Here is a 15739-nt window from a genome sequence, read left to right on the forward strand (position 1 = left end):
GTTTCCCTTCAACTCACCCTTCCCTGCTTACCTCTGGGGCAGACATTTTACTTCTCTCTCTCTCTCTCTCTCTCTCTCTCTCTCTCTCTCTCTCTCTCTCTCTCTCTCTCTCTCTCCCTCTCTCTCTCTCCCTCTCCCTCTCCCTCTCTCTCTCTCCCTCTCCCTCTCCCTCTCTCTCTCTCCCTCTCCCTCTCCCTCTCCCTCTCCCTCTCCCTCTCTCTCCCTCTCTCTCTCTCCCTCTCTCCCTCCCCTCCTCTCTCCCCCCTCTCCCTCTCTCTCTACATCTCCCTCCCTCCCTTTTTCCCCCTCCCTCCCTTCCCCTGTCTCTGACTCCCTCTTTCTTTCCCTCCCTCCGATTTGCACTATTAATCCCCTTTCAGAACCCAATTCTTGTCCAGCGTGATCAGTTCCAACTATCATTGTCACATTTTTTTCAGCAAGCTATTCAGGACCCCAGCTGCATTCACTACTCTTTGTGGAAAGCTTCCTCCATGGAGTAGTACACCTGTCCCTCTTCACTGTTGTCTCTGGATAGTATTAACATACTGTCTTTTATTTTTTTTATATTCCACAAATGAGTGGGATTATTCTCTTTCCCTCTCCCTCTGACTCATTTCATTCAGCATAATAATCTCTATACCTATCCATGTCTAACCAAATTTTATGACTTCATTTTTTGTAACAGCTGCATACTATATTCTGTTGTGTACATGTACCACACTTTATTTATCTACACTCATCTGTTCTTGGACACTTGGTTTGTTTCCAGATTCTGGCTATTATAAATACTGCAGTGAACATAGGAAATGCAGAGGAATTTCCTGCATGGTGATTTTGGGTTCCCTTCCAGCCTTTAGTTTTTTAATTTAATCTCTAATTCTACTCCTTTTCTAAAGATTACAAAAGTATATAGGAACTTGTTTTTAATAAATCATATTGTGTGCTAAGAACAGATTTATAATAAATATAGTTAAAATGATTTGTAGTCTTAAAATGAAATTTCTTTTTTGGTTTTTGGGCCACACCTGGCAGTGCTCAGGGATTACTCCTGGCTCTGTGATCAGAAATTGCTCCTAGCAGGCTTGGGGGACTATAGAGGATGCTGGGAATCGACCCGGGTCTGTTCGGGTCTACCACATGCAAGGCCCTTCCGCTGTGCTATCATTTCAGTCCCTTAAAATGAAATTTCTATATACATTTTAACTGAGGTGAAGAATTTGTAATTAACAAAAATACATGAAGTATTTACTTTTATTTTAGAAAGGGACTCCCAGGAGAACTGCAGTGGGGTTGGAGATAGCATTTTCACACAACCTTGTAGGTTGGGGTCAGTGATAGCACACTGATAGGATGTTTGCCTTGCATGCAGCCGACCCCAGATGTACCTGGGTTGAATTTCTGGCATTTGGTGTGGTCCCTTGAGCCTGCCCGGAGCAATTTCTGAGCACAGAGCTAGAAGTAAAACATGAGTGCTGCTGGGTGTGGCACAAAAACCAAATAAACAAATAAAGGTTAAAATACTATATTTAAAACACACACACACACAGACACACACACACACAGACACACACACACACACACACTCTTGCAGGCCATGGGAGCCTGATGATTTTGCATTCAGGCCTGATGAGATGTGGTGTTACCTAAACTTAGTGCAGTTTTGCACACACACACACACACACACACACACACACACACACACACACACACACACACACACACACACACCCTTGCAGGCCATGGGAGCCTGATGATTTTGCATTCAGGCCTGATGAGATGTGGTGTTACCTAAACTTAGTGCAGTTTTGCACACACACACACACACACTGGTGCACTCTGAGCTTTGAAATGCAAACTATCTCAAAGTACTTAGAGATATGTCTCTGGCCCCTGCATACCTTCTTGAAATTTAAAAAATTGATAAAAAAAATATTCTCAGGCCCGGAGAGATAGCACAGCGGCGGCGTTTGCCTTGCAAGCAGCCGATCCAGGACCAAAGGTGGTTGGTTCGAATCCCGGTGTCCCATATGGTCCCCCGTGCCTGCCAGGAGCTATTTCTGAGCAGACAGCCAGGAGTAACCCCTGAGCACCGCCAGGTGTGGCCCAAAACCCCCCAAAAAAAAAATTCTTTCTTTTGGAGGGGGTTAATTGTTTTTTGGTTTTTTTATTTTATTTTATTTTTTTGTTTTTATTTTTTTTGGGTCATACCTAGTGGCACTCGGGTTATTCCTGGCTCTGCACTCAGAAGTCGCTCCTGGCAGGCACAGGGGACCATATGGAATGCCAGGATTCCAACCACCTTCTATTTGAATCAGCTGCATGCAAGACAAACGCCCTACTGCTGTGCTATCTCTCTGGCCCCTGATAAAAATATTCTGAATCACCTGTCCTTTTGCATTGCTTTACAGTAGTCCATCGTATAAAAGTTTTGTGATTTTTGAATGGAAAGATATTTTCTTTAATTAAGGGAATTAGGAGACGACTCCCATGCAGTTGATTCAGGGGTTTCCAGGGTCAACTCCCAGAATTAGTCAATGGGTTTTACAGATTGAATGCTAACGTCTAGTATTAGGGGCTTGGACCAACATGGCATTTACAGTTGGGGGCCTTGAAGAAGGTATCCAACTCAGGTTCCTGAACCTAAGCCCTTGACCACTGAGCTATCTCCCTAGCACCTTAGCATTTTTGTATCTGTGTATGATCAGAGCACTTGAAATGTACTCTCTTAAACAAATTTCCAGCAGGTATCATTAATTTAAATAGTTTTATTTATTAATGATTTTAATAGTATTAAGTATTGTTACAGTTTTGGCAATATTGACCTATAATTTTTAGTTTGGACTGTTTGATGTTATATATTTTCGGGCTACAACTAGCAGTCCTAAGGACAACCAGGCTGCACTGTTGATGCTTAGGATATCATGTTGTGCCAGGAATCAAACCCAGGATGGATTCATGGACACAGGTGTTAGCTGTCCTATCTCCTGATTCCCATGTATTTGACTCTTAGATTCTACATATGTCAAATTATGTAGTATCTTAATTTGTTGGTTATTATTAAGCATTTTGGTATCCAGCTTCTACCATTCTTGTATTGTTAGTGTTGTTTCAATGTACTTTTCTTGCACCTTTGGTATTTTGTTTTGTCTTTCATAAATTATGAATATGTTGCCAATGAATTATTGTTCTTAGCAACTTAGCCTTATGATTATTTTTTAAATAAACATTGGGTTAATAAACTAACTTAGAGGCTCTTAAATGCACTATTTTATTTTCACTCTAGTGTGAGGGTTTATAGGCTACCAGCCGTGACATTACTGGGTAGTATGTATGTGATGTCAGGCTTGGAACGACTGTTTTTATTTTATGCTTGATAGTTTTAGAATGATTACATTAGTTAAATATTTTTAATTCTTTATTGTAGGTTGGATGCATCATACTGTGGATCTTCTAGGAGATAAAGCCACCAAGGAAAGTTTTGCTATTCAGTATCTCCAAAAGTCTTTGGAAGCAGATCCTAATTCTGGCCAGTCTTGGTATTTTCTTGGAAGGTAAGATTTATCAGGCACGTGAATGGTTTTTTATTACAGTTAAGGGATCTGTGTTCTTATCTAATATATTAATTTATATTTATAAGTTGGTTAGTATATTTTTCTTTTAAAATATAGTAAGATTTCTCAAGTTAAAACAAAGAACTTTTAAATATCGTAACTTCTTACTGGAACATATTATTTTGGATAGTGCATTTTGAGTTATTTTATTTTTGAGTTATTTCTGGTTTTTAGGAAGTCACATTAAAATAATTTAAATGGCTTTCTGATTTATACTATCTTTTCTATATTTCTGTATAAAAGTGAATTTCTCATTCTGTCTTAATATTTAATATTAGTATTAAATGATTAATTTTTTAACATTTATTATTTTAATTATAGTTTAGGCAATAAGGTTATAGTAGAATTTAAGTTTGTAGTGTTGCTGTGTGAAGTTATTTGCACACTACTGCTACCAGAACTACTATGCTCCTCTACTCCATCTCTGGTCTGAGGTCCAGATGTTCCCCACTCTTCCCGCACTGTTTGCTAACAACTGCAGGTTCAGTGCATGCATACATTGCCTCACTTTACTACCACCAGTATGCTCTAAACCAGGGGTCCTCAAACATTTTAAACAGGGGGCCAGTTCACTGTCCATCAGACCATTGGAGGACTGGACTATAGTAAGAACAAATTCCTAAGCACACTGCATATATCTTTTTTTTTTTTTGGTTTTTGGGCCACACCCGGTGGTGCTCAGGGGTTACTCCTGGCTGTCTGCTCAGAAATAGCTCCTGGCAGGCACGGGGGACCATATGGGACACCGGGATTCGAACCAACCACCTTTGGTCCTGGATTGGCTGCTTGCAAGGCAAACGCCGCTGTGCTATTTCTCCGGGCCCATATATCTTATTTTGAAGTGAAGAAACAAAATGGGAACAAATACAATATTTAAAATGAAGTAAAATTAAAGAATGGGAACTATAGGCCTGCTTTTGGCTAATGAGATGGTCAATGTCTGTTCCATATTTGCCACTGCTAGTTGTAACAAATGATGCAAATGTGCATCCGTTAGTGTTGATCTGGTGGGAGATTTCAAATGTTTCATCTAGAAAAAGTCTGTTCACAGACATAAATGCTGCCAAAGGTGGTTGCCATTTTGAGTGATTTTTTTTTTCCTGAGATGAGGGTATGTCTCAGAGGGGAGAGGTACATAAAAATTAAGAAGGCTACTTGACCTGAATGTGTCTTTCAGAGTCACAATTCTGCAGTTCAGCCAGTCCATTTGTTAAATTATATCCACATTTTCAACGTCAATAGAAAATGGGTTACGGTTCTTGGAGATGAACCTCTTTAAATCTAATTTGGAACTTCTTTTGCAATATTCCCAATGAATCCACACGTTTTATTTGGGAATGCAACCAATGGTTTTTCCACTAACAGGTTTTGAGTTGTGGGGAGATGGCAGAAGTTTTCCTCCTTCACTTTGTTTGATGAGACCTAATTTTACTTCAAATGCTTTGACTTGTGATTGCATTTCACAGATGATCCTCCCCTTTCCTTGAAGTTGCACATTGAAATTGTTGAATAGCTCTGTTACATCTGTCAGAAAGTCAAGGTGCCATTTTCATTCTGCATCATTGACTCTGATACTTCTTTTTTTGAAAGCAGAAAAGTTGTAATCTGTGGAACTAACTCATAGAAGCATTTCAAAACTCTCCCTTGACTCAGCCAATGGACTTCTGTGAGATACAGAACATCTTCATAGTTAATATTTAGCTCAGACAGAAATTCCTGAAATTGGTTTAGTGCATGAGTTCTAATGAAGACAACACAAGATAACACAATTTTCATAACAGAGTTCCATTTCTGTTATTTACAGCACAGCACTTGTTGGTAGATGAGGCAGTGTTTGGCTGTTGGTTGAGAATGGTTATTTTTGTCCATCTCTCGGTTAATGCAAGCAATTACTTCTTTGTTAGACCCCACCATACTAGGAGCACCATCAGGTTGCCATGCTGGCTAGTCAGCTCCAAACCATTCAGTTCGGCAAACCTTTTCATAGATATCCTCACCTGTAGTTATTCCTTTTATGCTTTGCAATGCAGCAAGCTGTTCTGTGACTATGAAATAATCATTTGTCCCACAAATAAAAATTAGAACCTGTGCAGAATCATGAACATCATTGCATTCGTCAAGTGCCAAAGAAAAATATGAAAGTTTTGTGGTGGCGTTTTGTAAATGCTGATGCAAATTGTCTCCCATTTCTTCAATTCGCCCTGTAATTGTAGGTCCTGAAAGACTCAATGTACTAAATAAATCGGCCTTCTCTGGACACATCTCTTTGGCAACAGAAAGAAGGCATTCTTTAACAAATTCTCTTTACACAAATGGTCTGCCAGTGCATGCTATTAGCTTGGCAACTTGAAAACTTGCTCGCAGTGATGAAATATTTAGCTGTTTCTGCTTCACAAAAGTGTTTTGCTGAGTTACTAATGTCGTTTTCAGTTTTAATATTTTATCTTTTCTCACTCTTTGACCAACATATTTGTCTTTATGTTAAGTTTCATAGTGTCGACGCAAATTGTATTCTTTGAACATAGACACTATTGTCATATCAGACACAGCTCTTTCCTTGTACTGCATGAAAAAGTAATCAAAAGTCACTGTTCTTTAAATATTCTACACTCCGAGTCAATTTTCCTTTTCTTTTTTTTTTTTTTTTTTGGTTTTTGGGCCACACCCGGCGGTGCTCAGGGGTTACTCCTGGCTGTCTGCTCAGAAATAGCTCCTGGCAGGCTCGGGGGACCATATGGGACACCGGGATTCGAACCAACCAACTTTGGTCCAGGATTGGCTGTTTGCAAGGCAAACGCCGCTGTGCTATCTCTCCGGGCCCAATTTTCCTTTTCTTGACATCATTGTTTTATATATACATGTATATATATAAATGTATGTATATATATAAATGTATACACACATATACAGTGCTACAGAAGCAATATACCATCAATAACTTTGCCTACACAGAGACCCACAGACTGCAATGTAGAGTTTAACCTCAGGCCCACCCTGGTGCAGGTGCCATTAACCACTTGACATCTGCAGTGTTCCGCCTCCTTACTGACTAGGCCCCTTTAAGAAACTTTGCGCTCTGCGACTAAGGGTTTATTGCGCAGGCATACCACATAGTATGAACTTTCAGGTCAACGCACTTTCCCTACCTAGACATCTAGCGCTTTCATTTAAGACTATTTGATCGCTTCTGCGACTTCTATTTTTTTTTTTTTTTGGTTGTAAATTAATGAAAAATATAATAAATGTTAATTTTTATTATATTTACAATACTGCACTTTCTAAGCAGTGAAAAAGTAATTACACCTGCAGTTTTGTTCATAGATCACAACATACAACATTGTGTTTGCACTCATTGTATTTTAATTTGGGTTTTGCTTCTCCTCAGCTGTTAATCACTGACCAGCAGGGGAGAACAGCAGGCAACCCATCCAGAGATCAGAGATCACTTTATTATCATTGGCCCAGCTTAACATCTTTCCTTCTCTCCTCCTCTCTACTTTTCCTCCTTTCCTGCCTTTTCCCCTTTCCTTCTGTTCTACCTTACTTTTTTCCTTATTCACACCATAAATTATTTCCTCCATTTTACCTTTCCTTCTGTCCATCTTTCAATATTTTCCTTCTTTTCACCTTTAACTACATTTCTTCTCCACAATTCCTTCTATTCCTTCTGGTAATGACCATGAGACTCACCTCTTAATGCTTCCAACTTTCTACAAGCTGCCTCTGCTCTGTGCCTCTTCCCTTTCCCAGTTACTTTAGGTTACAGTCCCGCCTGGTGTGCTCAGAGATTGATTCTACCTCTGCTCAGAGGTCACTTTTATTGGTGCTCAGGGGACTGACTATAATGGGTTACAGAGAGCAAACCCGTATTGACTATTGACTATGTGCCGATCATATACCCTACCCACTGTACTCTCTAGAATTTTTTTCTTAATAATACCTAAAGTTTAATCCCCCCCCCCCCCCAAAAAAAAAAAAAAACCCACCACCTTACACAACCTCTAGGGTTGGTCCTAGTGATGTTTGGGTGTTGAGGATCAAATCTGGCATCCCACATACAAAACAAATTGAATGATTTCTGTATCTTTGCTGTCATACCACAGTTTGCTTACAGTATTCAAACATCATTTTGGAAGGCAGCTATGCTCACCACTATACCACCAATGCAACTCAAACATCATTTTGAAATGCTCTCTCTTTTCCACCTGAATTGGTGGTTCCCAGACCATAGGATTCTATGAGTCAGTAAAAAATGTAAGAGTAATTATGAGAATCAGAGAAAAAATGGTCAAGTAAAGATAATTAAGAAAACATAATGAATGTATAAGTTGCTGTTCTATATTGTTTCTTGACTGCATTGTTGTACATTGCCTGGTAATTGGGAATCATTGAGCTAAACAAAATAGCATCTTCTACATATCTAAATCCCTTATTCTTACCATTTCCCACTCTTGCCTTATATTGTTCTTGTTGTGGCATTGTGACATTTCTAATGTGTCCAATCTTCAACTAAATTTTAAGCTACTTGAAGATAGGGTCTAGAATTTTTTTCTTCCTAGAAAAGTCATTTCTCTATTTGTGGTGTTTCAACTGCTTTCTATTTCTGTCAGGTACATCTGCATTAAGAAAATAACATTATCTTTGATTCACTAACATTGTTACCCTTACTGATCATGAACTACTAAACTTAAGCCACTGAAATATTTTTGATGATTAACTTGATTTTAACTGTATTTTGCATTTGTATTATTTTCATGGTTAGAAAATAAAATTTTAACACCAGGCAGACTATATTTTATTTTATAGAAGGGTTATTTGTAATGTAATTTATTATAGTTGTATAAAGACATAGATAATATGTTAGATTATTATAAGTTTAAGTTACTGATTCTATAGTTCATCCTTTTAGCAAATTAATAAGTTAATCGGTTGATGAAATTTTCTTGATTTTGTTTTTACCCCTCCATTTTCAGGTGCTATTCAAGTATTGGGAAAGTTCAAGATGCCTTTATATCTTACAGGCAGTCGATTGATAAATCAGAAGCAAGTGCAGATACATGGTGTTCAATAGGGTAAGAATTTATTTAAAATAATGATATTTTAATTGATAGATATACATAAATTATCATATTATATATTATACTTTTTTTTCTGTTATTGTGAAGTTAAGTTCTCAAGTTTTCTTACCATTTAATTTCTCTTTCCAGTGTGCTATATCAGCAGCAAAATCAGCCAATGGATGCTTTACAGGCCTATATTTGTGCTGTGCAATTGGACCATGGTCATGCTGCAGCCTGGATGGACCTAGGCACACTCTATGAATCCTGCAACCAGCCCCAGGATGCCATTAAATGCTACTTAAATGCAACCAGAAGCAATAGTTGTAATAATACCTCTGCACTTGCAGCAAGAATTAAGTATTTACAGGTAAAAAATTTTGAGTGGTTTTTCAGAAGCTCATGTTTGCCCCATGACAGGCAGGAGGAGGGTGGTTGGAAAGTTTGTCTAGTTGTGTTTTGATATAATTTGTTTCCATAATTTGAAACATACCAGAGGTTGTAATATTTTACCTTTTTTTTCATTTAAGTATGATATGCAGTATTATAATTCACTATTTTGCACATTTACTCTGTTGATGCATATTAGTTTGCATAAGTTTTTTTTTTATGTACTGTCTACATTTTTAAGTTATCATAGCATTTTAGATAAAAGAACACAAACACTGCATTTCACTCTTGCTTGGAGTTTCATGAGGAGACAGCTTTGAGAACTCTGAACACAGAGCTCGCCCCTTTGTTTTAATTCTCACAAAGGTTTATATTCTGGTTACCCTCTTTATACTTAGTATCTTTCTGAAACCCCAAATTAAGAATCTTATTTTCTTTTAAGAACAATTAGTTAATATAGCATTTAGGAAGATTTAGTGGACTTGGTCTTACTCAAGTAGGCTTGTGTTAAATTTGCTTTTTACATAATTTTTCCTAGGCTCAGTTGTGTAACCTTCCACAAGGTAGTCTACAGAATAAAACTAAATTACTTCCTAGTATTGAGGAGGCATGGAGCCTACCAATCCCCGCAGAGCTTACCTCCAGGCAGGGTGCCATGAACACAGCACAGCAGGTGAGAAGTTGGGTTATATTCTGCAGGTGCCCAGCTTTAAGGGTTCTTTTCAGTTGGTAGTGGTCAAGCATATTTTAATAAGCACAGGGTGCTTTTACTAATCAAGAGCCTTTTGAAATAATTGTGAAGGGAAACCAGTTCTTCAAAATAAAACTCCCTCTGATATGGGAAGAAATTTTGGGTGCCAATTTAGAGCCTTTGTGCATTTTCATGCATTTGAATGAAATTTCTTATAATCTACAGCAATCTAAGTTTCAGAGCAAGGTTTTCAAAGGAAGGTACACTTCTCCATTGATAATTCATTTGATTTTGATTTTCAGTAATAGCTACCAGTGATGTCCACATAGCTTTGAACAATATAGAGCTTGTAAAGTTTTATGATATTGAAGGAATGAGTTAAGAATATAGAGAACCCTATTTTTGTCTTCCTTCTGTGATTCTTAGGCATGTAAACCTCATCATCCAAATACTGAACCTGTATTAGGCCTCAGTCAAACACCAATTTCACAGCAATCCTTGCCACTACACATGATTCCTTCTAGCCAAGTAGATGACCTGTCCAGTCCTGCCAAGAGGAAAAGAACATCTAGTCCAACAAAGGTATATATTTTAGAGAATTAGAAAATCCCAATCAAAAAGAAAATCTCAACTGCTCTGGCCATTGCAGTTTGAACATCTTGTTCTTTATTTTTAATCTGTGGACATCAGAGTGAAGGGTTTGAGTTTTTCCATCCCAAATTCTTAGCATCATATTAAATATAGAAATTAGGGATAAAATTGCATTCATCAAATCATTTTATTCATCTCCCTGCCGTTAAGATTTCAACACACTTTTCATCATCACTTTCTACTGACATTGAAATAAATTTAATTCTGGATCTAGTAAATAGTGTGATGTTTAGACTAGTTATTTGGGCCATAGCTTAGGGGTGGGCCTTTTTTGGGGTGGTTTATTAAATAATGTTTTAATTTTTATGAGTCCCAAATTTATTATGCATGTAAAGTTATTTTTAAACTAATTTGATGTCATGGTTTTTATATGTAAATATTCCAACTCAGTCATTTGACTTCCATTAGTCATTATTTGTATGGCTCTAACCAAATATTCTTCACCTTTTTTTTTTTTTAAATCAATTTTCCTCAGAATGCTGCTGATAATTGGGGTAGTGGCCATGCAGTGTCACATCCTCCAGTACAGCAACAAGCTCATTCATGGTGCATGACACCACAGAAATTGCAGGTATGTGAGATAAGTTTTTGGCTATTTTTCCTATTAAATAAGACCAGAGGTAGTAAATTTTGAATTTTTTAAAAAGTCTAACTTTTAAAGGTAAATACCAGTATGACTCAACTAGTACGTACTTAAATTAAAATAAAACCACACTTACCAAATAATTCTTGGTTCTGCACATGCTTTTAGTTTTTATTAATTACAGATTCTCCACATGTTTGAATTATAGCTGAATAAATATTAATAGAAGGTAGATACTCCTAATTCCTGTTTCTATTTAGTTACCCTCCAAATAGATAACCAGTGTTACTCAGTTCTTGCTTATCTTTCCATACATACATCGTACATATACAACCTAATATGTTTTTATCTTCACATTATTTTTATTTGTATACATTACTTTTTACATGAATGGGAAAGGATTACGTATGCTGTGTACATTTTTTTTTTTTTTTTTGGGTTTTTGGGCCACGTCTGGTGACGCTCAGGGGTTACTCCTGGCTATGCGCTCAGAGATTGCTGCTGGCTTGGGGGACCATATGGGATGCTGGGGATCGAACCAATGTCTGTCCTGGGTCAGCCTGGTGAAAGGCAAATGTCCTACCACTGTGCTATTGCTCTGGCCCTGATGTGTAGATTTTATGAACCTTTCGTTCCAGACCTTCAACATTTTTAAATATAATATTATACTGTTATTTAAATAGACCATCAATTTTAGATAGTCATGTCTTTAAAGTTTCCCTAGTCCAGGGGTTAGAGGGATATATAGTATAGGGTTTAAGAAACTTAACTTGTATGCAACTGGCACCAGTTTAGTCTCTGGTATCGTAATATGGTCCCTGAATAACCACTGGGAGTAGCCACTAAGCACACTGGATTTGATAACTCCTGACCCACTTCTTCGTCACTAAAAAATGTTTTTCTTACTCCAAATACTGCTCCTTTAAATATTCTTATTACTATGCATTTAAACCTTAAAGAACATTCTATAAAAGTTGAAAATAGTGTACCTCTGAACATAATTTCATGTTCCTTTATATCAGATGGGCCAGAGAAATACTATGTTATGGTAAGGCACTTGCCTTACACAGAGTTGACCTTGACTCAGTACCTGATACCACATATAGTTCGTTCTCCAGCATTGCCAAGAGTGATCCCTGGAGTGCCACTGAGTGTGATTTAGAAACAAAAAATGTATTATAAAATAAAGATTTTAAAGCGAATGTTTAGTTCTTTGTTGCTAATTCTCCCCTCCCCCTCCTTAGGTGATTATATTTAAAAGTAAATAAAGGGCAGAAAGCTTTCTGTGGTGCAAGGGGTTGGGGCTTTCTCCTTAGCAGTAGTCATAAGCTTTTATCTTGAGGTTGCTTACTTAGCTCAGAAATTGTTAGGGTCTGAGAACATCCACCAATCTAAATTTTGAGAGACACAGACCCAGGACAGCAATGTAAGTCACACAGCGTGATTTATTAGACCAGTGCCCTGGGGTCCAGGCTGGTGGTAGGACCCAGAACATCAGATGTTCTGGGCTTTTATATGGCCTGGGAGTTCAAAAAAATGTGTCATAGTTCAAAGAGTGCGCAAGTAAATCAAATGATAACAAGTTTAAACATTCAGAGCACTTAAACAGCAATGTTGCCTTCCTGTTACAGGATGGTATTATCCCCTGTGACATTCCAGAAATATAATTCCCCTGGTGAGGAATGTTTATCTAGCAAAATAGATAGCTTCTGTCCACATCCTGGCTACGATCAGACACCTCTGAAAGGGGAACAGCCTATAATTCACATCCTCAAACAAGCAGAACATAGAAGCCAAGGCAATGTTAATTCTAAGGAATCTTCATCATATTTCACTTTATCAAAATCAGTATCTTTGACTAGACAAGAATGCTAAGTTTAATCATTTTAGGGAAAGGTTAGAATCATGAACTTGTCTCTTAGATATATATCTTTGGTTATATTCTCCTTTTTTTAGCACTTGGAACAGCTCCATGCAAATAGAGATAATTTAAGTCCAGCACAGAAACTGATGCTAGAACACCTGGAACATCAGTTTGTCTTAATGAAGCAATACCAAATGTATATAAATAGCATTTCCCCCTAAAATATGTTAGCATTTTGAGTATTTTTATTGACTGGAACATTATTTTAGGGTATCTTTTTTCCCATTGCAACTTTATATAAATATTTGGTAGATTTTAGTTTTTTGTGCTTCTTAAAATAGATAGATTTGGGGGAGGTAGGTTAAATTAATTTTAAACACAAGATTTGGCATTTTATTTAATTACATCCCATTTTTTTTATTTTGTTTTTTGTTTTAATTAATTTTTTTTGTTTGTTTTTTTGGGGCCACACCATTTGATGCTCAGGGGTTACTCCTGGCTAAGCGCTCAGAAATTGCCTCTGGCTGGGGGGACCATATGGGATGCCGGAGGATCGAGCCGTGGTCCTTCCTTGGCTAGCACTTACAAGGCAGACACCTTACCTCTAGCGCCACTTCACTGGCCTCTACATCCCATTTTTGCATGCATTCTAAGAATTTACTTTTAAACAAGCTATCCTAAAAATGAAGGAGGAGCCTTACAGTCTTGTTTATGTGGGAATATCTGGCATAGAAATATAGAAGAATAATATGTTGAGATCCCTTTTTGTAATCAGGGGAAAGACCTGTAAATTTTAGAATAATTTTCTAAGATTCAGCTGCTTTCTTTAGTTCTACAAAATGTTTGGTTTTCCCTTTTAAAGTGAGTAAGATCTACTTTTCTGAGAAATATCAGTGGACAAAATTTATTGCATTTAATGTGTGTATTTTTCAGTATAAAAATTAACTTATGGTTAGATTAGATATTAACTGGTTATATAATGTCATTATTTTGATTCTTTCTCCTCTGAGAAATACAAGTAGCATTTATTTTTATTTTGGATTTTGACAGATGAGACAAACAGGACTTGCACAGGTACGATTTTCTGGAATTCCTAATGGGCCAACAGCTGATTCATCACTGCCTACAAACTCAGTCTCTGGCCAGCAGCCACATCTTGCTCTGACCAGAATGCCTAGTGTCTCTCAGTCTGGAGTCCGTCCTGGCTGCCCTGGGCAGCCGTTAGTCAATGGACCCTTGTCTGCAGGCCATGTTCCCTGTAGCACATCAAGAACACTGGGAAGTACAGACACTATTTTGATAGGCAATAATCACACAATAGGAAGTGGTAGTAATGGAAACGTGCCTTACGTGCAGCGAAACGCACTCACTCTACCTCATAACCGCACAAACCTGACCAGCAGCGCAGAGGAGCCGTGGAAAAACCAACTGTCTAACTCCACTCAGGTAAGAAAAAGACTTAACTACTTTGCTTTGTTACATTATAGTTCTTCATTTGTTTTTTTTATGCATTTTGATTTTTATTTGTTTTGTTTTTGGGCCACACCCAGCAGTGCTCAGGGGTTATTCCTGGCTCTGCACTCAGAAATCACTCCTGGTAGGCTCGGGGGACCATATGAGATACCAGGATTTGACTCACCATCCGTCCTGGAGCGGCTGCATGCAAGGCAAACACACTACCGCTGTGCTATCTCTCGGGCCCTTTTTATGCCTTTTGAAATAGAAAGAAATGTAAATGTTTCATAAGCATTTATTGCACTACATTGTTACTTCTTTGGCTAGAGCAGTAGTACAGCACTGTTATTACCTTGTATGCTGCCAACCCTGGGTTCAATCACTGGAACTCCATATGGTCCTTCAAGCTCTACCAGGAGTGATCCCTGATTGCACAGCCAGGATTAAGCTCTGAAAATTGTTGGTGTGGCACCAAAACAAAAAGAATGTTCAGGACGGACCCTGGTTCGAACCCCAGCATGCCATATGGTCTCCCCGAGCCTACCAGGAGCGATTTCTGAGCATAGAGCCAGGAGTAACCCCTGAGCGCTGCAGGGTGTGACCCCAAAACAAAACAAAACAAAACAAAGAATGTTATTTCTTCATTGTAACTCAGTCTATATGTGTGTATGTAGTTTATTTTCCCTTATATACAAGTATACATGTAACCTTAGAAATTTCCAAAGGAAAAAGAAAATAGATCATACAGTTCTCCCAAATCCACTGTTAATTTACAGCAACATCATAAGCACCTTTGTAATCTTGCTCAATTCATTTCTTAAATGCTGCCTATCTTGATGTACTACCACAAGTGATAAATATTCATTCTGGTAGAAGGAATAAGGAACCATTAAAGAAGTAGTTGCCTTAATTAAGTACTTAAGTACTTGCCTTAATTTCCCCCCCTCCAGGTGCCAGGCAACTAGGCATTACCCCTTTTCCTCCAGCCCAAATTATAAAAATAACTTGAAACTAGCCAATTCCAATGTTTTGCTCTGTCTTGTGATTTTTGTAAATAACCCATTAAAGCCACAGATCTAGATCTTGCTTCTGCTGCCTGACCAGTCAATTTATGGCCTCTAGTTGTGACTTTGTTTATAGTGACACCATAAGAAACATAAAATATTACATTAAATGTGAAAAAAATCAAGTGCCATCAATTACCATGATATGTGACTGTGATGGAAAAATGCAGAGGATTTAGGAGGGCATATAACCAGTATTCTCCATTTGCAGAAATTGAGAGTTTTGGAATATAGTTCCTAATTTGTGCAGATGACAAAGAGTGAAAAATTAGAAACTGAAGGAGGTAAAGAAAACTGCCTGCCTAGTAGTCTTTGAGGGAAAAATTAAGTCACAAAAATTTCTAAAACATTGCTGGATTTTATGAACTTTGGT

At 37.8% G+C, this 15739-nt stretch overlaps 1 protein-coding gene across 7 annotated transcripts in view; it reads left to right on the top strand.

Annotated features, from left to right (window-relative positions):
* Window positions 1–15739, top strand: part of KDM6A (lysine demethylase 6A) — a 126003-nt gene that overhangs the window by 78240 nt on the left and 32024 nt on the right. Inside the window, exons 10-17 of one of the 7 annotated variants that reach the window (XM_049767150.1) lie at window positions 3425–3551; window positions 8585–8683; window positions 8819–9038; window positions 9597–9731; window positions 10176–10331; window positions 10876–10971; window positions 12940–13043; window positions 13903–14293. In XM_049767150.1, coding sequence (XP_049623107.1) covers window positions 3425–3551; window positions 8585–8683; window positions 8819–9038; window positions 9597–9731; window positions 10176–10331; window positions 10876–10971; window positions 12940–13043; window positions 13903–14293 — 1328 coding nt within the window. Of the gene's footprint in view, window positions 1–3424; window positions 3552–8584; window positions 8684–8818; window positions 9039–9596; window positions 9732–10175; window positions 10332–10875; window positions 10972–12939; window positions 13044–13897; window positions 14294–15739 lie in introns of all 7 variants that reach the window. The other 6 variants (XM_049767152.1, XM_049767147.1, XM_049767151.1 and 3 more) reach the window with 6 other exon arrangements.

The sequence above is a fragment of the Suncus etruscus genome, chromosome X, assembly GCF_024139225.1.
Source record: "Suncus etruscus isolate mSunEtr1 chromosome X, mSunEtr1.pri.cur, whole genome shotgun sequence".
Taxonomy (NCBI): Eukaryota; Metazoa; Chordata; class Mammalia; order Eulipotyphla; family Soricidae; genus Suncus; species Suncus etruscus.